We start from the raw sequence: 24680 nt of genomic DNA on the forward strand, positions 1-24680 counted from the left end.
TTTCAATAACAGACTATGGACTTTTCCTCCAAGAATTTGTCCAAACCTTTCTTAAAACCAGCTATGTTATCTGCTCTTACCACATCTTCTGGCAATGCGCTCCAGAGCTTAACTATTCTCTGAGTGAAAAAAAATATCCTCCTATTGGTTTTAAGAGTATTTCCCTGTAACTTCATCAAGTGTCCCCTAGGTTTTGTAATTTTTGACAGAGTAAAAAATCGACCCACTTGTATCCATTCTACTCCACTCATGATTTTGTAGACTTCAATCATATCTCCCTTCAGCTGTCTCTTTTCCAAGCTGAAGAATCCTAACCGTTTTAGTCTTTCCTCATACGAGAGGAGTTCCATCCCTTTTACTATCTTGGAGACCTGAATTGAATACAATACTCCAGATAAGGTCACACGATGGAGCGATACAGGGGCATTATAACAATTGGAGTAGGGAACTACAGAAGGAGTGACAAAATAGACGTGAGTACTTTACAAGAGGGTTGAAGGGGGCAGATTCTCAAAACAAAAATCTGACTTTAACATGCTCGCTAAACCGAATCCAGCCGGTTTAGAGTGCAAGTATTTTAGCGGTGGATTATCAAAACGGCTTACCGAGGTCATTTCCGAGTTTTCTAGCAGTCTCCGATACTGCCATGCAAATGTAGTACAGCCAGGTTATTAACACTAAAATGATCACTCCAAGCGATTCGCTATAATTGCTGAAAAATTCTCTAACCTCGTTGTGTCACATTTGTAGCCAAAATTTACTGACAGGTCTGAGCTGTCGTTGCCTTACTTTCTGATCAGCGCTTGAGCGCCGATTGGCTCAGTTACTGACAGGAAAGTAAGGTTTGACAGCTCAGACCCCTCCCCCATGCAAATTAAGATAATAACAACAAAAACAAAAATAATAAAAATAAAACACTGTAGCCTCCTTGTGACCTTGGGCAGGTCATTTGGCACTCCATTACCCCAGGTACAAAAACTTAGATTGTGAGCCAGCTAGGGACAGAGATAGTACCTACATATAATGTGTGCAGCACTGCGTATGCCTAGTAGCTCTATAGATATGATTAATAGTAGTAGTAGTAGCAGCAGCAGTACTTTTTTGGCCTCCAGAAGCATTATGCCTGGCTAGGGTTACCAGATTTTACGTATGTAAAATCCGGACCCCTAGACCTACTCCCAGGCCCGCCCAGTTCTGCCCATCCTTGCCTCGTTAAGCCCATGCCATGCCCAGCCTCAACCCTACCCCCACCCCCCTCAGCCTGCTCGTCTTGGTTGGGAGGGCATGGCACTCCTGATGCGATTTGCTTTTCAAAACCCAGTCAAAGTGCTGGGTTTTGAAAAGCCGTCCAGAGGTCCGGACATGCCCTCTAAAAAAAGGCCATGACCAGGTAAATCCGGACGTCTGGTAACCCGATGCCTGGCTATTCAGTGCCAGACCATGTACGGGCACTAACTCGGAATATCCAAGTTTATGAAGCTGGCTCTCTCTTATCTGGTTAAGTGCAATATTGAGTACTTAACCCCCTTATGTAAAACCTGATAAAGTTGGGACTGTTTGTATGATCCAATTTTTCCAGTTAACTAAGTGCTGAATATCATTAAATGCCCTCTCTGACCACAGACTGCCCCCCCAAAATCTGATTTTCGGTTTAGCAGTTAGTGCTGATATTTAGGCTATTGTGTGGTGTTGGAATATTCCACAATGTAACACTGTTATTTACTTCTTATCACTGGCTTCCTATTCATTTTAGGATACAGTTTAAGATTTTATTATTTGTTCACAAAATTTTGCATGCTACAGAGTTATTATCATTGAGTAAATTGGTTTCATCTTATGTTCCCCGCAGATCATTGTGATCTAGTGGCAGACATCTTCTTGTTATTCCTGAACCTAGTTCTGCTCATTTGATGAGTACACGTAATAAACATTTTTCTTTTCAAGCTCCATTGCTTTGGAATGCACTCCCTGTGTATTTACAGGAGGAATGTTCCATAACTAATTTTCGCAAACAACTTAAAATGTATTTATTTCAGTTGATGTTTTTTAGTTCATAAAATTTGTGTGTGTGTGTGTGTGTGCGCGTGTTTTTAAGAGATTTTTTTATGGGGGGGGGGCCTTTCCTATTAAAATTTGTAGTTCATTTCTATAATGTTTATCTAAATTTTGTAATTGTACACTGCTTTGTTTGCTTTTGTAAATTAGCAGTATATCAAATGAAATAAACCTGTAACGTGAAGAAAATTTAACTAGCCTCTCCTGCCCAGTTAAATCACTTTGGGCCCAATTTTCAGCAGGCACCGCGATTAGCTGGCGCCGCTGATGCTGATCCTGGATATTATCTGGTGACTGACATTCAATTGAATATCCGGTTTCAGTTTTGTTTACGACACTTAACTGGTTAAGCCAAATATCCAGCACTAACCAGTTAAGTGCCTAGTAGTTACAGATAGGTCTATTATGCGGCCTATTTTGACCACTAAACTTAGCCAGTTTAGCACTTAATATTCATGCTTACATAGCTAAGTCACGCAGCTAGCTATAACACGCTAATAGTCAGTGGAGCTAACCAGTGGTTAGCCAGCTACATGCCATTTAACTAGCTAGGAGCCATTCCTGCCTGGTTAAATAGTACTGAATATCAACCCCCGAAACACTCTCTCCATGCACATGATTTTTTTAAAAAGTCTACCTCACACCAGCACTACAGGACACACATTGGAAAGTACAATCCAGGATACCTCATATAAAAAATGAACGGCAATCCCACCGCATATGTCTAAAATTGCCAACTCCTTTACAATCTCTTCCTATTGTTTTTCTTTAAAAATAATAATAATACTGCAAATTGAAACTTTAAAAAGTGATTGGTGACATACCTAGTACATGTTCTTCTGGCTGACATTCTGTAGGATCAGTTAAGCTTTCAACCTGACTGTACATCTCAGCTGTGAGCAAAGTGAGAGTTGTTAGAAACGGCACAGTTCTAATAAATCACAGCAATAAGGAATTCAGCACAATAAAGGTACTAGTTTGAGACTTGCAATAAGGAGCATTTGAAGAGTTTTGCTGCTGCAGGGATAACTCTCTGACAAATAACTGCCTGGCCCCAAGGCACAGTGGTAGCATTCTGTACTGCTATGTGCTGGCATGCAGGATTCCTGGCAGGATCACTGGATTGAATCCCAGTTAGCCCATAATAATGATATCAATGGGTAAGATTCAGGATGTATAGGGTGTAATTCTAAAACTATGTACTGTACTTATTTTTAAACATTTACCGGCTGACATTCAATGCTATCTGGCTGGCCAGGAACAGATCCTAGGCGGCCAGATAGCACATAATCGTAGCCAACTATCGACCGATATGCAGCGGGAGATGCCTGGCTATCTCCTGCTAAATATCTTCAGCTCTTAGGACTTAGCTCACAAGCCAATGAATATCAGCTGAGCAGGCTATGTCTTGGGTGGCCAACCCCCCCCCCCCCCGAAAATTCAGAACTGGTCTTAAGATACGGCGTCAGCATTGAATTTACAGTTTCGCCACTGACTGCAGAAGATAGCTGGCCATCTCCTGTGGTCTGAATATTGGCCCCCTATTCTAAAAAAGAAGGTAAGTGCCTAGTTTCCTTTATAAAATATTGGTGCAACCAGCACAGGAATAGTTGTGCGAGCCTAAATGCCAGTGATACATGCATAGGGCAGGATTCAGTAAGTGGTGCCCAAATTTAGATGCTGGGAAATACTTGAACTAAACGCTATTCTACGAGCTACTTGTCCTTCTGCCTAGGGTTATCAGACGTTCAGATTTCTCCAGGTATGTCCTCCTTTTCGAGGACATGACTGGAGGTCTGGACGGCTTTTCAAAGCCCATCACTTTGCCCGGGTTTTGAAAAGCTTCCTTGAAATTGCGTTGGGCGGGGGGTGGGGCTAGGGTGGGGATGGGTGGAACTAGGTGGGCCTGGGGGGTGGGGCTAAGGGACCGGATTTTAGTAAAGAAAAATCTGGTAACCCTACTTCTGTCCAAACCTATCCTTCCTCTCCCCATGCTCTCTATCGCAGTAGATAACACTGTCATTCTCCCTGTCTCATCGTATATAGGGCACACCAGGCTGAGCACCCTTTTTAGAACAGTGCTTAGAGCGGTTTCCCACGCCCACCTTTGGGCAAGAGGACTTACGCCAGCTGAAACCTGGCATAAATGCTGGTGCAGAAGTTGGGTGTCTAATCCTGGCATTCTGTAATACTGTGCCTAAATATTTAGAACAATCCTGACCCACCCATGCAAGTTAAATGGATATCATTGCTTTACGAATAAAGTGTAAGAACCAGGGCCACTGCTTAACTATATACACTAGCTGCACTGAATGAATATTAAGCCTTGACTTTCTAACTAACTTAAAATTTTTGTGGACTAAAAGAGGCAGTCAAATTGCTCGAATCCCACCTTATGCAATTTGAATGAAAACAGGCTTTGTAATTATTTTACATTCATCCCCAGAATATTTTAAGCCCCATACTCTACATGAAGTAATTCCAGATATTTGCACCACCCTAGTAGCTAAAACCAATAAGGAGCATACCATCAAGATTTGTAGTGTCATTCTCCGTGTTAGATGGGTGGTCAGTGTTCGCAGGCTCTGCAGATTTTATTTCTTCAGTTTGTCCAATTTCTTTGCGAGAGAGAAAGAAAGAATCAAAGGACGCATTAAAATCCAATATCTGGCCTATTAATCTATAAGCATCCTCTGCTTCTCAGAGACAGTTTGTATATTCAGTGGCATGTAACTAGAGAATGCCTAAGCTGGAACTGACTATTTTGTGGACATTCCCAGGGCAGAATCGCCACTTAGGCAGTTAACTGCTGATATTCAGCACTTAACTGGCTAGGATAACTGTATAAGTAGGACATGTATAAACATATGTCTGTCTCTATGTGTTTCACCAAAGCTGATATATTATACTTCACCAGCATGCATAGACCCAGAAATTCTATGCTGGAGCCTGGACATGATCAGACATTGAATTTCTGAAGATAAGTAGTCAGCAAACATTGAATGCTACTGGCTGAATATCTACCTCAAAAATCTGTATTTAAACAGTATTTATATACTCAGTGGCATAGTGAGGATGAGAGGTGCCTGGGGTGGTGGCTCCCCTCCCCCCGCTCCTTCCCCAATCCCCCCCTGCCGTGCGCGCACTCCCATATCTTTCCCCCATACTTCTAATTGCTCACTGCCACGAGCAACATCTTCAACGTGCTCCTTGCGACTCCGTCGGCTCTCCCTCTAATGTCACTTCCTATGCGCGGCACCCGGAAGTGATGTCAGTGGAAGAGCTGACATGGGGAGAAGGGAAGAGGGCACACGTGTGGCAAGGGGAGGAGTGGGAAGAGGTGGGGCAAGCAGAGAGGAGGAGGAATGCTGGTGCCCCCTCCCACATGGCACCAGGGGCGGACCCCCCTGCCTCCCTTACTATGCTACTATATGTACCGTATATAGGGAGATGGATAGATATAAATTCATTCTCTGTACACCTTTACCAATTCTGACATCTCCAGGAGGGGTTGCTCACTTTTACAGAACTTTACCAATATTCATATCACATCAGGAAACACAGTCTAATGGATCTGGCTATATTCTATGGCTTCAGGGATAAAGAAGTGAGAGGGGTAGGCTTCAGAGATTTGCTTGACATCCTCATGGACCTGTGCACATGCCCAAATTACTATTACATTAGCAATACTATCAGTAATCTTCAAAAATCAATTGGACAATTTATGAACTCAGTTTCTCCCTGCTGTTGCTCTTTGTCCTCTGGCCCTATTCTCTTTTCTGTTAGAATATTTTATTTCCAATATTAAGCAGCGCGGAGACTGCATACAATCAGACAAATAACTTGTCTGTATAACTTGATGCATAATTTCTGTATTCCGTCCAGGACAATTGCTGAAAACATAGGGATAAAGTTGCATGGATAAGTTAGCCATATAAAATAATCCCGGCTATTTCTGTAATATGGATGACTCTTGGTTCTGTCCTGAAATGCACTTATACTCACCTCGACATACAATGTATGGATAAAATATGCCCATATATCAAACTAAATGGTCAAAATGTATGTTCTTAGATCTGGCATTTGAAACCGAAACCACTTATGCAGTTAGCAGGTTGGAGGACACTTTGAACACAAATTATGAATTAACAACATAAGAACTGCCATCTTCGGATCAGACCTTCGGTCCATCAAGTCCGCAAATGCGGAGATCCAGCCAGGTGTACACCTGATGTAATTTTAGCCATCCATATCCCTCTATGCCTCTCGTAAAGAGATGTGCATCTAGTTTGCTTTTTAATCCTAGAACGGTGGATTCTGCAATAACCTCCTCTGGGAGAGCATTCCAGGTGTCCACCATTCGTTGCGTGAAGCAGATATTTGCCTGATATTTGTCCTGGACTTGTCCATTATATTCATGTATTTTCAAAGGTCATACTAAATGTTTATAACATTGCAAAGTATTTTGAAACTATGCTGAGAGGAGCATCCATGTGCCATGAAACATATTGGGGGGGGGGGCATGGAGGCAGGTGGCGTGTCTCAGCCTGTGGCTCAAAAATCCCTCCTGGAGCCTTGAAATAGTGAGGAAGCAAAGATAATCCCTACAGGGATCCTTGAAGCACCCTGGACAGAGTAGACACCGAAGAGGGAGTGGAAAATATGAAAAAGGATCTGCAAAAGTTAGAGGAATGGTCTAATGCCTGGCAACTAAAATTCAATGCAAAGAAATGCAGAGTAATGCATTTGGGGATTAATAATAGGAAGGAATCGTATATGCTGGGAGGAGAGAAGCTGATATGCACGGACGGGGAGAGGGACCTTGGGGTGATAGTGTCCGAAGATCTAAAGGCGAAAAAACAGTGTGACAAGGCAGTGGCTGCTGCCAGAAGGATTCTGGGCTGTATAAAGAGAGGCGTAGTCAGTAGAAGAAAGAAGGTGTTGATGCCCCTGTACAGGTCATTGGTGAGGCCCCACTTGGAGTATTGTGTTCAGTTTTGGAGACCGTATCTGGCGAAAGACGTAAGAAGACTTGAGGCGGTCCAGAGGAGGGCGACGAAAATGATAGGAGGCTTGCACCAGAAGACATATGAGGAGAGACTGGAAGCCCTGAATATGTATACCCTAGAGGAAAGGAGAGACAGGGGAGTTATGATTCAGACGTTCAAATACTTAAAGGGTATTAACGTAGAACAAAATCTTTTCCAGAGAAAGGAAAATGGTAAAACCAGAGGACATAATTTGAGGTTGAGGGGTGGTAGATTCAGGGGCAATGTTAGGAAATTCTACTTTACGGAGAGGGTGGTGGATGCCTGGAATGCGCTCCCGAGAGAGGTGGTGGAGAGTAAAACTGTGACTGAGTTCAAAGAAGCGTGGGATGAACACAGAAGATTTGGAATCAGAAAATAATATTAAAGATTGAACTAGGCCAGTTACTGGGCAGACTTGTACGGTCTGTGTCTGTGTATGGCCGTTTGGAGGAGGATGGGCAGGGGAGGGCTTCAATGGCTGGGAGGGTGTAGATGGGCTGGAGTAAGTCTTAACAGAGATTTCGGCAGTTGGAACCCAAGCACAGTACCGGGTAAAGCTTTGGATTCTCGCCCAGAAATAGCTAAGAAGAAAAAAAAAAAAAAAAATTTTAAATTGAATCAGGTTGGGCAGACTGGATGGACCATTCGGGTCTTTATCTGCCGTCATCTACTATGTTACTATGTTACTATATTACTGATTTTGTGAGTCTGATTTTTGAAGCCTATCTCAATTATAAGGGTCTATCGAGAGTACACCAGGGCTTGCACAGGTTGTCCAACCAAAGAGCGTAATTTCCCCCTTCTTAGTGCCATGTGCATGATCCAGAGGTTCAATCAGAAAAGGACTGGGAAGATTGGGACTCAGATTCAATTTCTTTGATTCCTCAAAATGAATCTTCAGTGTTGGATGATTCAGTGTCTCAGATTGAAGGTACCAGTCAGGAGACAGTGGCAGCCTTAGATCAGGTGGAGGGCCCGATGGTACACCGCCTTTATAAACCAGCGGATTTGCTGGAGATTATTAGAGAATCATTGCAGGAACTAAAGCTTGAACCACCGCAGACCAGGGAAGCTCAATGTTCTGTCATGAGTGGTTCTAAGAATCAGACCACATTCTTTCCCTCACTCCCTTTGTCAGCATACCAAGATGCTGATAGAGCACTGAAAGGTCCCAGAGGGGCCCTTGCAGGTTGCCATGACCATGGCAAAAATGTATCTAATGGCTCCTGACTTTAAGCAGATGTTTGTCCAGCCTAAGGTGAATTCCTTTGTAGTGCAGATTACCTTGAGGACTTTGCTCCCCAGTGAAGGGGGAGTGATATTAAAGCATGTGCAGGATTGCAGGGTGGATTTAGACTTATAAGGAAGTTTAAGTACTTAGCTTTGGTTCTGAAAGCAGCAGCAGTGGCTTCCTATGTTGTACATGCCTGCCATATCAGATTAAGTTGGATTTTTTCATTGGATGATGATGTTTATTCCCAATTATTAATTGCCGGGGTGTTTTATTTTCAAAGATGCGCGGTACAGGGTGAAGTGTAACAAACAAAATGGAAACCAGAAAGAGGATTGGATATAGTAAAACAAACTGGCTTCAATAGAAAAAAGGAGTGATTGAGAAGTAACCCAATTAGGCTTGAAAAACTGCTCAGAAATATGAAACTCTGAAGGGAAGGCTGTTAAACCTCCCTTGGAGAAGAGTTCACTTTCCAGTCACTGCAAACTTAACAAGTTTATGGGCACACTCAAAAACTCCAAAGATGTTTGAAAAAACAAAGTTTTATGCAATAAATGTCTTCATTTGGTAAAAGTTAAAACTGCCACCACTAAGTTACTTAGCTCTGTTTATTGTCTTTGGGTGTATTATTTGGCAGATGCGCTTTATGACATTTCTAGAGTCATGAGCAAGGTTTCTGCATACTCAATCTCCACCCACAGAATGCTCTGGTTTAGGCAGTGGTTTAGAGATTCAGCTTCCAAGACCACTTTGAGCAGGCTAACATTTAAGGGCCAAATGCTCTTTGGCAAAAGAATTGGACAATCTCATGGCTAGTGTGTCAGATCATCGGCCTAGGTCTTTGCCAGACAGTATACCTCAGTCCTCGAGATGGTCAGGTTGTGATAATTTTTGAAGTCTTGGAGATTTGGTCTGACCTCAGTGGGCTCCTCTGCTCAGAGATCATATTATAGCTACCGGCAAAGATACAGAAGTTCCAGAAGGGCTGTCTTCCAGTTCCCAACTAGCAGCATCCTCCAAAAAGGCCCAATGATGCCAGGTCTGTAGCTGCACCTCCACCGATAGGTAGGAAGTTGACGGCTTTCTGGGAGACTTGGGTGCAGATATGCGTGGACTGCTTGGTATTTGACATCATTTGAGAAGGATACAAACTCAAATTTTTTTCATCCCCAGTTGGTTGGCTGGAGAAAGTAGTTAAAGTGAGAGCAACAGTGAGAAAGATAATAGATATTCGAGCTGTAGAGTCCAGAAGAATTGGGCTTTGGCAAAAGAATTAGGCTTTGGCAGATACTCTATATATTTTGTCATGCCTAAAAAAGACTCAGATGATTTGGAAATCAATCCTGGATCTGAAGTCAGTAAATGTAGCACTAAATGTACCCCGATTCTGTATGGAGACTGATTGAATGGTCATTGCGGTAGAGACACCAGGGGAAATTTCTAGCCTCTCTGGATTTGATGAAGACCTACTTGCATATTTCCATCTTTCTGGACAACAGGAAATTTCTGAGATCTCATGTGCTAGGAAAACACTGCTCTTTGGGCTAACAACATCTCCTCGCACTGTCATCAAGGTGATGGTTATGGTAGCAGCACACCTACACAAAGCAGGAATTCAGGTGCATCCACACTTGGTCATATAGCAGTGGTACAAGTAATCCAGCTCCTATGATATCTAGACTAGATCATTAGTTTCCAAAAAAGTCACCTGGAGCCGACTCAATCCCTAGAGTATTTGGGAATTTGGTTTTACATGGCAGTAGGTTGTGTGTTTCTACCAGAATCATGCAAACTGAAGCTAAACTGCCAGATTTCGAACATTCTGGTGATGAAGGCGCCTACAGCATGGCACTATTTGCAGGTGCTGGATTCAATGATAGCAACCATAAAGATCATCCCTTGGGTGACGGCTCATCAACGTCCACTACAGAACATGTTGTCCTGCTGGTCTCTGCAGGATTCTCTCTAAATGTTTTTGTCCTGTACAGAGGACACGCGGTGCAGTTTACATTAGTGGCTACCTCTCCAAAGTCCTACCTCTCCATGTATCCTTCTGGGTGATTCTGATGACAGATACTAGCCTGTATGACTGGGAAGGCATTGCAAGGATCTGGGATCATAGGATCATAGTCTAGGGATGTTGGTCGCCCTCCCAGAGGAAATGATCTATAAATTGACTGGAGCTGAGGGCCATCCATTTGGCACTGTAGACATTGCAGAGCACCCTGGAAGGCAAAGCAGTCAGGGTCTTCTCAAAAAAATGCCACGATGGTGGCATATGTCAACAGACAAGGAGGCACCAAGACACCTAATTGCTGTTTTATTGGATAAAGGTCCACTTGCAGGCACTTTCAGCAGCACATGTTGCAGGAGTGGCCAATGTGCAGGCAGACTATCTCAGCTGACAGGCCCTGAACCCAGGGGAGTGGTCACTATTCAATAAGGCCATCAACAGCATTATGTGTCGATGGGGATGCCGGACAGTCAATCTGAAGGCGTTGGCCAACAAGAAAGTCTTGTGTTTCTTCAGCCAAAGACGTGAGCCCGGAAGCACCAGAATGGATGCTGTAATACAACTGTGGCTGGAAAATGATCTATTGTATGTATTTCTCTCATGGCTCATGATAGGCTGGGTCATATGCAGAATTACAAGCCACCCAAGATTAGTAATCCTGATTGCCCCAAATTGGCTGCATCTGCCCTGGTATGTGGATCTAATTCGATTTCAAAGAGAGAGGTATCAGACTGCCACTTCATCTGTATCTTCCCTCACAGGGTCCAGTTGCCCTAGAGGACCCAGAATGCTTTGGGCTTACGGCATGGATTTTGCACATGAGTCCTTGAAGAAAAAACGGCTACTCAGCAGTGGTCAAAGTGACTCTTCTATGCTCTAAAAAAACCAGCGACAGTATTTTTATTTTTATTATTTATAGACCACTTATAACCTAAGTGATTTATATTCAGCTACTCAAGTATTTCTCTCTATCTGGCCTAGTGGGTTCACAATCTGAATAATGTAACTGGGGCAATGGAGTGTTAAGTGACTTGCCCAGGGTCATAAGGAGCAGCATTGGGTTTGAACCTATAACCTCAGGGTACTGAGGCTGCAGCACTAACTACTTAGCCATTCCTACACTCCAGTAACAGCCTATGCCAAGACCTGGGAAATGTTCTAGCACTGGTGTGTGCACGTACCTCAATGGCTGTAGTACTAGCGTTCCTACAAGTGGGTTTTGAGAAGGGTCTGGCAGTTGGTTCCCTCAAAGTGCAGGTAGCAGGGTTATCCTGCTTTAGGGATCGAGTGCATAGAGTTTCTTTAGCTTCACATTCTGATGTAGCCAGATTCTTGAAGATGGGGCAGCGTCTGCATCCCCCTTTTCCAACTTGGAACTTTAACATAGTTTTGAATAGTCTCATTAAGGCTCTGTGCGAGCCTTTACAGGGGCTTCTCCAATCTCTTGTGTTTAAACTGGTAGAAACTTGGAATAAACTCCCTGACTGTTAGATTAATAGGTCATCTGCAACAATTCCATAAATTTTTAAAAACATTATGGTTTTCACAATATGGTTTTCACTTACCTTCTGAATCAATAAACTAATAGTGTTTTAACACCTTCTTCTTATGTTCATATTTTATATGTTACCTGGTTTTAATTATTTGTGAACCGAGTCAAGTTCTACCACGAGATGACCCAGTATATAAACCGAAGATTAGATTAGACTAGATGTCTCTGATGGATTTGAACCTAAAAATAGTTTTCCTAGTGGTCACCACCTCATCATCTGTGAAAAGTTTAACAATTATGATAGAGTTATGAGGTTTTTCCTCCCACATATTTGCTTAATCACAGCCAGCAATCCCAAATAATTCATATCAACTCATTGGCACTCACTAAGTGAAACTATCCTAGATGAACTGGCCCTAATACAAACAAAGCACAGAATCAGCAGACAATCAGACAAGTGGTTCGAGAACAAACTACTCCTACTCAAAAGGCAATGCAGACAACTCGAAAGAGAATGGAGAAAAAAGAACCAGGAGCACACAAAAACAGCTTGGAGAAGCCTAATCAAAGAATATAAGGTTAAACTTAAAAAGAAACAAAAAGTGTTCTACTCCAAACAGGTAGGGCAGGATGACCAGGACATATAAAAACTAGCCAAACTAGTCAAGGACATATAAAAACTAGTCAAAAAGATCATGGACACCAAACCCTATCTTGTCATGCAATGGGTACAATCATTGCTAACAGGCGTCCAATTCCCACAGGAACTAAGTGAGATTATCATCACCCCCAAGCTTGAAAGACCCCAAGGGCACCACAGAGCTTCCTTCCCACTACAGGCCATATCCTCCATACTAATATATGTTAAACTAATGGAAGGCCAAGTGGCACAATACCTCACAAACTACCTAGACTTGGTAGATCACACCATCCTACTACTTTCTGGAACCTCCAGGAATCAAGGGCAAAGTACACACATGGTTTCAAGGATTCCTACAATCTAGAACCTACAGAGTCAAGACAAATGAAGAAAAATCAGAACCCTGGTCCAACCCAAGTGGTGTACCACAAGGGTCACCGCTATCTTCAATACTCTTCAATCTCTACATCGCCTCCCTCGGAACCAGCCTGGACAATATAGGCATTACATCATACAGCTATGCAGATGACATCACCTTCCTTCTTCCTTTCGACCACCCAACTCCCAAGTGCAAAAGAAAAATTGCTAACGACAATAGAAACAGTTGAAAATGGATGAAAGAACAGAAACTAAATCTGAACACAGATAAAACAAAATTCCTTTTGCTTGAAAAATACAAGACACCAGCCACAACAGAAATAGAAACAAACTTCATCAAACACCCCATCCAACCCACCCTAAGACTACTAGGGGTGATGATAGACAGATGCTGTACTATGCAACTTCAAATCAACAAAACCATCCAGAAATCTTTCGCAGTCATGCACAACCTATGTTTACTCTGAAAATTTTTAACAGGGAACAATTCCAACTCTTGGTCCAATCACTAATCCTGGGACTTCTAAATTACTGCAACGTCCTTTACCTACCATGCCCCGCCGGCATGATAAAACTACAAACTGTACAAAATACAGCCCTCAGACTGATCTACTTACTAAACCAGTGTCTCTCAAACTTTCTCGAGCCGGGGCACACTAAAGGTAGTGGCCATGGCTCGTGGCACCCAGAAGTACGTGGATGTTGCTATGATGACATCATGCACATGCGTGACATCATCACGCTGACATCCACGCATGCGCAGAGGTCCTCCAGACAGGCCCTGAAATGTCAGTAGGGCATGCCAGCAGGGAAGTCTAACAAATATCAACTGAGCACCCCCAACTACAGACCTCCCAAGCTCCATCCTAGACCCACCCAAGCTCTTCCTCAGATCCCACCCCTTTACTAATTGTAATGCAATATTTCCATTCATTTTTCATATACACACAATATACACAGCAGATATAAATTATCAAAACTGATACATTTCAATCACTATATTGAAAATAAAATCATTTTCCCTACCTTTGTTGTATGGTGACTTTATTTTTCTGTGCTTTTAACTATGTTTCCAGGGCTTTCTTATCCATTGACTGTTTTTTCTTTCTGTCTTCATTTTCTGCCTTGCATCCATCTTTATAATCAAAAGAGCCAACCCTTGAAGGTAATCTGTCTATAGAGGGTGATCAAAAAAACGTTTAGTAAAAATACTCAGAGATATGAAACTTTGAAGGGAAGGCTGAGAAACCTCACTATGTGAAGAGTTCACCGTCCAGTCATTGCAGCTTCACAAAAGTTTTGGAAATTTATTGGACCTTTAGAAGTTACCTTTTCGACCACCCAGCAGCTTGTCACGAAGCTTACCAGGATCGTTTTGAAAAAGCACCCAAAACAGCTTTTGGAACACACACTAGTCGGGTCTCCTGAGGCAGGGATCGAAATGGGGCCACGTTGGGACCCCACAACCTGTTTATTAAGCTAAGTGAACATATCTTTTAACTTATTCATGCAGTGACTTTTTGCATATAAAAACATAGAAAAGATTACCAGTATATCTTGAACTAGTGAAAATATTTTTAACTTCATTTTGAATCACCTTTTCTTTGAGCGTGATTTTTAAAAAAGTTTGTGAAGCTGCAATGACTGGAAGGTGAACTCTTCACATAGGGAGGTTTCTTAGCCTTCCCTTCAGAGTTTCATATCTCTGAGTATTTTTACTAAACGTTTTTTTGATCACCTTCTATAGACAGATTACCCTCAAGGGTCAGCTCTTTTGATTATACAGAAACCTTTTTCTGACCTTGGTCTCTTATAGCATATATCCCTGAATATTAAATGGTTTCAATACCTCACAAACTACCTAGACTTGGTAGATCACACCATATATCCCTGAACATTAAATGGTTTCAAAGAAGGTTTGGATAGATTCCTAGAAGAAAAAGGGATTGAAGGGTATAGATAGGTATAGACCACTACTCAGGCAATGGGCCTGATGGGCCGCCGCGGGAGCAGACCGCTGGGCAGGATGGACCTATGGTCTGCCTCAGCGGAGGCAACTTCTTATGCTCTTATCACTTAAGGAAATATAGTTGCATCCATCTTTGGCATTAACATTCAATTTTTCTGCTTTCTTCTCAAAATCTACTTTTCCATGTCTTCCCTTCCCTTCCTATCTCTCTCTCCTTCCCTCCCTATTTCCATGGTCTGACATCTCTCTCCTTCCCTCCTTTCCCCACAGTGGTCCGACATCTCTCTCCTTCCTTCCCCCCCTCTCCCCAGTCTCCTTCCCAGTCTGGCATCTCTCTCCTCTCCTTCTTTTCCCATAATCTAGCATCTCTCTCTACTACTACTACTACTACTACTATTATTATTATTATTATTATTATTTCTATAGCGCTACCAGACTCCCCTCCTTCCCTTCCATTCCCTGGTCTGATATCTCTCCCTTCCTTTAGTCATCTCTACTTCCCCCCAGTATAACATTTCTCTTTCCCTTCCTCCTTTCTGCCCTCTGAAGTCCATCTTCCCTTTCCTTTTTGGCCCCGATCCCAGTCCAACATTTTTCCCTCCTTTCCACCAGTCTTACATTTTTTTCTCTCTTCTTCCTGCATGCTTCTCTGGTCCTCCTTCCCCAACCAACATCTCTCTCTCTCTCTCTCCTTCTCTCCCTCTTCAAGAGTCCAACTTTTCACTCTCTGCCCTCTCCCCCTTCTCCAGAATGTAACATTTCTCTTTCCCTCCTTTCTGTCCTCCCCAACATCTCACCCACTCCATGACTCCAACACTTTCTGCCTCCTGCACGCTTTCTCTCTCTGTCCTTGCCTCTTCCCTCGAGTAGCATCCCTCCTTCCCACCCCCAACCCAACATGCTCTCTCCCCATGCACCATCTCCCCCTCCTCTCCAGTGTGTAGCACTTTTCCTTTCTGCCAGGTCCAGCAACACCTCTTCTCCCTTCCTTTTACCTCACCTTGTCCAGCAGTACCCCTTCTCCCTTCCTTCCTCCTCCCTGTCCAGCAATACCTCTTCTCCCCCTATCAAACAGTAACTCTCCTCCCTTCCCTTTCCCTCCTCCTCTGTCTAGCAGTACCCCTTCTCCCTTCCCTCCTCAGCAATACCCCTCCTTTCTCTAGCCTAGCAGCAGCTCAGTGTGATTTTAACTTAGTCACATAGCTGCTGCTGGCAATAGTTTAGCTATGGTTTCATCAGGAAGCCTCGGGGCCTTTGCTAGACTGGCCCGCCTTGCATCATCGAAGTGGGCCAGCTTAGCAAAGGCCCTGAGGCTGCCAGATGAAACCGCATGTACGAGGAAAGCAGGAGTCTTGGCAGCATATTGGCAGGAAGATGCAAGTCAGCTGATGCCTGCGCCGAGCCTCTCTTCCTGCCCAGTGTGCCGTGGCACACTTGAAATCTCCGGAGGCACACTAGTGTGCCACGGCACAGTTTGCGATACACTGCACTAAACAAATTCAACCACATCTCTACAGTACCTAGACTCACACTGGCTCCCAATACAAGTTTCAAGTTTTATTAAAATTTGTTATCCAGCTTATCAGATTTCTAAGTGGTTTACAGTAATAAAATTATAAAAATGGGGGATATACAAACATTAGTCATTAACAAGACAATATAAATGTACATGAGAACATTATGGACTAACAACAATGATTACAAGCGGTAAAAGGGAAAGAAATACAATTTTAAATAGAATAGGAAGACATAGAAGGTTAACACATGTAGGAAAGGGGAATTATGTCTGTGTTATAAGATAGGATCTGGCTGTCACGAGTTATAAGTCAAATGCATCTTTGAACAAAAAGGTCTTTAGGTTTGATTTGAATCTTTCGAGGTTGATTTCTTCCCGAAGTTAATTAGGCTTTTAATTCCATAATTGAGGGGCTGTAATGGAGAATACTGATGAGTGTATAGTATCGTGTATTACCTGATGTGGTAATGGTATAACTAGTAGATGTTGATTTTGAGATCGGAATGCTCTGATAGGTATGTAAAGAATATGTCATTTATTTATGAATTCGTTTATTGGAGATTTTGGATTTAAATGTCAGTAATATGATTTTATAGGAAGCTCTGTAAGAAATTGGTAACCAATGAGCTTTTATCAGTAATGGTGTTACATGATCATATTTTCTTGATTTAGTTAGAAGTTTAATTTAGTTTGAGTTCTTCTTGATACAAGCCCAAATATTATTCAGATTCTACTGTCTATTATTCAAATCCCTAAATGGAGCCGCCCCCACCTACCTGAACAAACACCTTATCCGAAACAACTCAACAAGACCGAGAAAGACTCAGACCCCATTCACTCATCCCCTCAATCAAAGGTACCACAGCGCAAGAAGATGCATGACGGCCTACTAGCCTCCCAGGCAGCATAGCTTGACCAACACCTTTCCAACTTACTGATGAAAACGCCGAATTACAAAACCCTCCAAAAAGAAATAAAAGCCTTGCTATTCAAGACAAACTAATTCAATACATCCTATGACAAGTACCTAACCCTATATCTCTCCTGGTAATGTCCAGCAACCCTCTTTTGTAATCTGCCTAGAACTGCAAGGTAATGGCTGAATATAAGTCACCAATGTAATGTAATCTTATTTTTGTGTTTATTTATGCATAAATATTTTTTGCATTTAATTCTACAGTGAATTTCATAGAGTGGAAGTTTTTGGGATATTGGTGCTATGATTCCACAGTTTTTTGTGTTATAGTAGGATCTTAGTCACAAAAAAATATGAGAGTCCCACCAGTATCTTCAATGACTTGTGATATGATTTGGTTGACAAAAAAATTGTATTCTTGTACGACGTTTGCTGTATTGGTAAGGTTGTGAATGTCAATAAAGATAATTATGAAAAAGAAATCCTTATTTCTCCTTTAGAACTGAAGAAAGTTCATGCATTAGAATGGATGATAAAATATTTTATATTTTTTGTCCTATCAGCTGTCAATTACTGACAGGAATTCTATAGTACTTTTGTTTAAAGACAGAGGAGGCATTTTATTATTGGTTCACAAGATTGTGGTTAATTTGTAAGAGAAATATTAGAATGAAAGAGATTTTATTTTTATTATTAAAAAAACAAACCCAAAAAACACCCTTCTGAGTATGATTTCATCCTCCTAGCAGTCTCCTTGTTATTTTCCTGTAATCAGTTTTAGTAGAAAGAAAATGATATATTTCAGGATCTACAGGTAGAATGACCAATACAGATAAGAAGCTAACAGCACCAGACTGAAGATTCATGTCTAACCAACTAAAGCTGTAATTTTAGAAGGACATATATTTTACAGAAAGTTCAGTATTTTAATCTAATTTGCTTTCAGCATGCCTGTAAACACAGATTCAATCTCTTCTCGGTATTGATTAAATGAACACACATCACTTGCTCAAGCTTTATTATATACCATTGACTCCTGCAGGCACCTTAACTACCTAATAGGAGTACAACATAACACTTTTGTCAGTGAGTTCTAGTTGCTGAAAGCACAAGGCAAGAGGAATGCGGCCAAAAGAATGCAATGGCCAAGTTCAGAAAGAGATCTGCAGAAAACAGAAGGTGGGTGGGTACAAAGATCCCTTTTATTGGTTCATTTCAGCATGGACATCTATAAACTCATAGCTAAAAAGGAGCCAGCACTGGGGTAGGCCAAAGGCAGAGCTAGTACTTATATGTGTAGTGCTAATGATTCAAGTTATGTATTCAAAGTTAGGTCAGGTTAATGCAGTGGTGAAGAAATCCTTTTTGCTCTTGAGAAAGTTCAGAAAAGAAGTTGTTTAGATCCAATAGCTTTTCGGTTAGTTATTGGACAGAAAACAGAGGGCTCCTTTTACTAAGCTGCGTTAGCTCAATGCTGGCGTTAGCGTCTAGCGCGCGCTATTCTGCGCGTTAATGCCCTAACGCGGCTTCGTAAAAGGAGCCCAGAGTGTAAGGTTAAATAGCCATTTCTCTCAATAGAGGAGAGTAAATAGTGGGGTACTGCAGTGATCTGTGCTGGGACCGGTGCTAGTTAACATATTTATAAATAATCTGGAAATTGGGACACCAAGTGAGGTAATTAAGCTTGCAGATGACAGAAAACTTTTCAAAGTTGTCAAAACACATGATGAGTGTGAAAAATTGCAGGAAGACCTTAGGAACTTGGAAGACTGGGCATCCAAATGGCAGATGAAAATTAGGGCTCCTTTTACTAAGCTGAGATGGTGTTTTTAGCGCGTGCAGAATTTTAGTGCGTGCTAAAGCCGCGCTACGCGGCTAGAACTAACGCCGGCGCAATGCTGGCGTTAGCGTCTTGCGCGCGCTAAAACCGCTAGCTCAGCTTAGTAAAAGGAACCCTTAATGTGGACAAATGCAAAGTGAGGCTCTGACCTGAACATAAACTATTTAGCTAATTAGGCACTAATTTATTGGTGTTAACAAGCACTCAATTAGGAGTTATGTGCAGATTTGCCCTATGTCCTATAACATTCACATGTAATTTATTCAATTTTCTATACCGTTCTCTCAGGGGAGCTCAGAACAGTTTACATGAATTTATTCAGGTATTCATGTATTTTTCCCTGTCTGTCCCGGCGGGCTCACAATCTACCTAATGCCTTCAACCACCGGTCCATGGACCGGTGCCAGTCCACAGAAATTTCCTGCCGGTCCGGCATGTGCATCAGTCCCTAAACTGTGTTCTTCAACTGCTGGTCTGCGGTGCGATCGATGTGTTGTTAATAAGATTATATTGTGTGTATATATGAAAAATGAATGGAAAAAATAGTGTTACAATTAGGACTATGGGGGCAGGGGCAGGGTGGAGATTGGGTAGAGATGGGCAGAGTCTGGCCCACGACTTAGCCCAGTGTTCTTTTTTTTTTTTTCCATGAAAGTTTATTAAGTTTTCAAGAACAAATAACAGAAAAAAAAAAAAGAATGAGTACAGAGTACAAAGGCATTATGCATTTACATAAAAACAAGATAGAACTTAGTAGGGTCAGGTACATACATTGTGTAAATATGTAGATAGTGGAGACCATCTCACTGATATAGGTTTGAACTGGCCTCTCTTTCTAGACAATGCTAACTCATATTTTTGATGCTGTAAAACCAAATTCCACCAATGATGAACGTGAAGTAAATTGGAGGATTTCCAATTGGAGAGAACTAACTTTTGCGCTAAAATCAATAGTATATCAAAGAGTTTTTTTTATAATGATCTGCTATAAGAACATGAGGAGATTGTGACTTAAACATTACTATCGAGAATGATAGATCGCATTCCAAATAGATTTTATAATATTCCATACATCAGACCAAAAGGAATGGATTTTATAATATTCCATACATCAGACCAAAAGGAATGAGTAAAGGAGCATTCATATAACATGTGAATGGTGGAACCAGGGTGTAATTTACAGCTCCAGCAAACATTAGAGGAACTGAGGCCAGCAGTATGAAGCTTATAGGGAGTCCAGATTGCTTTATGGTATAAAAAGTACATAGATTGTAGCGCACTGGCTGAAGATACTGCTCTTATTGTTTTAGACCATAAAAGTGACCATGATGCAGCATCTATCTGACAATTATAATCTCTTTCCCATATGTCCTTAAGTACTAGAGTTGATGGTACATTATTAGTCAGAAGTAGTTTATATAATCTAGAAGCAACATGTCCTGATGTCAAATATTGTGTAGCTAACTGAGGAAGGGTAGGTAGTTGAGGCTTTATGGAACTAAATAACAGATGATTAATTATTGTTTACGAAATGTGCTTTGGTAAATTTTATATCCCTCCTTTTGTTCTTCCCCTTTTTCACCATACCCAAAAATGTAACTTTACCTGCCTCCCTATTACTCATGTCAGTCAAAATTGGAAAACACCGTTATTTTATTAAGTTTCTTTATTGTACCTTGTACATCGCTTAGAAATTAAAATAGGCGATTAATCAAAAACTGTAATAAACTTGAAACTTGAAACTAAAAAAAGGTGTGGCATTTATACAATGACGAAGTTGCATCCATTTAAAATAAGAGGAAGATGGAAGGCCAAATTTAGCTTGAAGAATATTAAATGGGAGCAACTTATAGTTTGTATCTAAGACATCCTGTAGGCAAAAAACACCCTTGTCTATCCATTCCTTCCAAAGGAAAGGTTTTTTATTGATAAGAATATTAGAATTAAACCACAAAGAGAGAGACATTGATTGAAGATATGGATGATCTAGGTGGGAGTCAAACTCCAATAAGCATTGTGATGTCTGTTTTAAAATGGGATTGGTGAGAGAAACTGGAGAAGCTGTCAGGAGAGCTGAAGGATGGAGTGGTTGTATAAGATGTTTTTCCAATTCAAACCATATTGGTAAGTATATATCATTATCTGCAAACCAATAAAGGCCTTGATGAATAATAAATGATTTATGGTAGGTAAGAAAATCAGGGAAAAGAACACCGCCATTGTCTTTATTTCTCTTAAGTTTTTGTAGAGCTATACGTGGTTGTTTATTTTTCCAGAGGAAAGAGGATAAGAGTGAGTCAAGCTTTTTGTAAAAAGCGGCTGGGAAAAGAGAGGGAATCATAAGCAGAATGTAGTTTATTTTGGGCATTAGCATCATTTTAATCGTTTCAAGACGACCCCACCAGGATATATGCAGAAGGTTCCAAGAATGAATTAGGGTCTTAACAAGTTGAAAAATATGTTGAACATTAATATCTATAGTATCTTCAAGGGATGTAGTAAGTTCAATACCAAGATATTTTAATTTTGTAGGGGCCCATTGGAGATGATAGGGTTTAATCATGGAGGAGTTGGAGTAATGATTGAGAGGGAGAGATTCTGTCTTGTCCTGGTTTAGCTTATATCCGGAGAAAGAGGAATAATCTGCAATAATTTGAAGGAGCTCTTTTAGCGAATTTTCAGGATTAGAGATGTATAAAAAGACATCATCTGCATAAGCAGAGAGTTTTATTTCAAAGGAGTTGCATACTATACCCGAAATATTTGAGTTTTGTCTAATGCGAAGTAGCAAGGGTTCAAGCGCAAGATTAAATAGATAGGGGGACAAGGGGCACCCCTGCCTAGTTCCCCTATGCAGATAAAAAGATGTGGAAAGAGCATTGTTTGCAATTATTCTAGCAGAAGGATCAGCATACATAACTCTAATCATTTTAATAAAAGAAGATGGAGCACCAAACCATTGTAAAATAGAAAAAAGGTAATTCCATTCAATTCTATCAAAAGCCTTTTCGGCATCAAGCGATAGGGCAATAATAGGATGTTGAGAATGTTCAGCAATGTGGGTCAAATGAAAAAATAATCTAGTATTATCTGCAATAAGCCTACCAGGCATGAAGCCTATTTGGTTTGGATGAATAACTTTATGAATGATTAGTTTGAGTCTATTAGCTAGGATTTTGGCATATAATTTATAGTCTACATTTAAAAGTGATATAGGCCTATAATTCTTTACAAAAAGAGGATTTTTGTTTGGCTTCGGTAGAACAGTGATGATAGCTTCGGAGAAGCGGGTGTTCGTGACATTCTCGGGGGTCAGATATTGAAACAAATGATGGAGGTGATGTAGTAAATCATTCTGAAAGAGTTTATAAAATTCCGCTGGAATTCCATCTGCTCCAGGAGATTTATGGGATGGTAATTGTTTCAAGGCGATTTGTATTTCTTCTAACTCAATAGATTTATCTAGAATGGAGGTATCATTTGAAGACCAAGTGGGTCTATCTAAATCCTGTAAAAAGGAGGTTAAGGAAGACGATAATGAAGGTGAATCAGATTGGTACAACGTATTATAAAAGGTATGAAACTCTGTAAGAATTTCAGAGTAGGAGGTTACGCTTACATCATCACGAGTTTGAATAGCAGTAATCTGTATTTTATTTTTTTTCCTTTTTAGGTAAGAAGCCAGCATCTTACCACTTTTGTTTCCCTCAGCATAATATATGGCCTCAGTCAGAAAGATTTGCATGCCAGCCTGTATGGAAAGGATGGAGTTGTACTTATATTTAAGCTGACATAAAGCATTATACTGATTAGGATCTTTCGTGAGGGAGAATTGTGTTTCTAGTTTCAAAATTTGATTCTCTAAGTCTGTTAGAGCAGATTGTTCAGTTTTATGGTTATGTGAAGCAAGGGAAATAAATTCCCCTCTTAAGGAGGCCTTAAAAGCCTCCCATGTTGTTAAAGGATTGGTATCCAAATAGGGATTTTGTTCAAAATAAGCTGTGATAAAAAGTTTTATACGTTGCACTATCTGGTCATCTTCCAAGAGTGAAATTGGCATTCTCCATATAGGAGATTTAGGAACAGGATCAGGGGTCCAGCATAGAACACATGAGATTAAAGAATGATCAGATATAAGTATCGGAGATATAGAAGAATTGGCAAGTGATTGGAGAAGATGTTGGGATACAAAGATATAGTTTAGGTGTGAAAAACTATTATGAGGAATTGAGTGATAGGTATATTCTCTGGCAGAAGGATGTTGAATTCGCCAGGAATCCGCAAGGTGTAATTGTGTAATAAGTGAATGAAAGGATATGTGGGATTTTTGTGGGGTTATTTTAGTAGTAGATTGTTTATCAATATGAAGATCAAAGGGAATATTGAAGTCTCCTGCCATTATAATTGGTAGTGGATCAAAGGTCTGTATCGTGGTAAGGAGGTTTAAAAAGAACTCTGGAGAGTCTCCATTGGGTGCATAGACATTTATCAATAAGAATTTGATAGTGCGTACTTCTAATTGAGCTATTATCCATCTGCCATTGGGATCTATTGTCTGTTTAATAATGTGTGGTTTGAAAGATTTTGAGAATAGGATAGAGACTCCCCCTTTTCTTCCCATGGAAGGGGAGTCAATGGCTGATAAGATCCAGGGACAAGATTTGGTCAAAACAGAGGTGGATGAGAGGTGAGTCTCTTGCAACATAATTATATCCGGGTGTTTTCTTTTTAAATGTAACAATATTTTCTTTCTTTTTATGGGGTTTTTCAAACCATTTATATTCCAGGAGACAACAGTGACCTGGGATTGTTTAGTCAAGGACATGGAGTTGAGATAACAGTGCAGTCAAACATAACCAGAAGGTAGAAATCTTTAAGAATATTTTTTAGGAAAAGAAAAATGCAATATGCCCCGTACAACAATACACCAAAACACATAACCTCTGCAAAACAGAGCAACCTGCTCAAGCAAAAATAACAGGCATATAGGACTAAAACAGTCCAGCCAAGTAGAATGGGAAAAAAGATTGGTTCCATTCACCAAAAGAAAACTCAGAGGCACATAGAAACTCCTCTCTCCATATAAACATAATATTATTATTATTATTATTAGGTTCTTATATCCCGCCATACCCAAAGAGTTCTAGGCGGTTTACATCCGTTACATTAGGATCCAGTCTGAACCCGGATTTACAAAAATTTTTTCGGAATTGCAGGTAGCGCGGAAGGAGGCAAAGTAATTTTAGCACAGGTTTATCATAGTTGGGTTAGAAGATAAAATGGAGGGAGTGGGAAACCAGAAGAGGGGGGGGGAGAGGGAGGTGGGGGTGGGGGGGTTGGAGTGTATGTGGGGAGTAAGGACTAAGGGTCTTGTTCGCGGAAGAGGTGTGTTTTGAGAAGTTTTCTGAAGTCTAGGTAGGTCGGGGCCTCTAGCATCATTTGGGCTAGCCAAGGGTTCAGCTTGGCCGCCTGGAAGGCGAAGGTTTTGTCGATGAATCTTTTGAGCTGGCATGATTTTATGGAGGGGAAGGTAAACAACTGGATTCTGCGGGATTTCTTGTTGGTGCAATACATATTGAAATGTGGGGAGAGGTAT

At 41.1% G+C, this 24680-nt stretch overlaps 1 protein-coding gene across 2 annotated transcripts in view; it reads right to left on the reverse strand.

Moving 5' to 3' along the window:
* The window catches only part of MACROD2 (mono-ADP ribosylhydrolase 2), a 1978548-nt gene that overhangs the window by 16649 nt on the left and 1937219 nt on the right, over positions 1-24680 (reverse strand). For both annotated transcript variants that reach the window (XM_033936388.1, XM_033936386.1), the window contains 2 exons: positions 4584-4673; positions 2880-2948 (listed from right to left, as the gene is read on the reverse strand). In XM_033936388.1, the coding sequence (XP_033792279.1) occupies positions 2880-2948; positions 4584-4673 (159 nt within the window). The remainder of the gene's footprint in view (positions 1-2879; positions 2949-4583; positions 4674-24680) is intronic.

The sequence above is a fragment of the Geotrypetes seraphini genome, chromosome 3 (assembly GCF_902459505.1).
Source record: "Geotrypetes seraphini chromosome 3, aGeoSer1.1, whole genome shotgun sequence".
In the NCBI taxonomy this organism is placed as follows: Eukaryota; Metazoa; Chordata; class Amphibia; order Gymnophiona; family Dermophiidae; genus Geotrypetes; species Geotrypetes seraphini.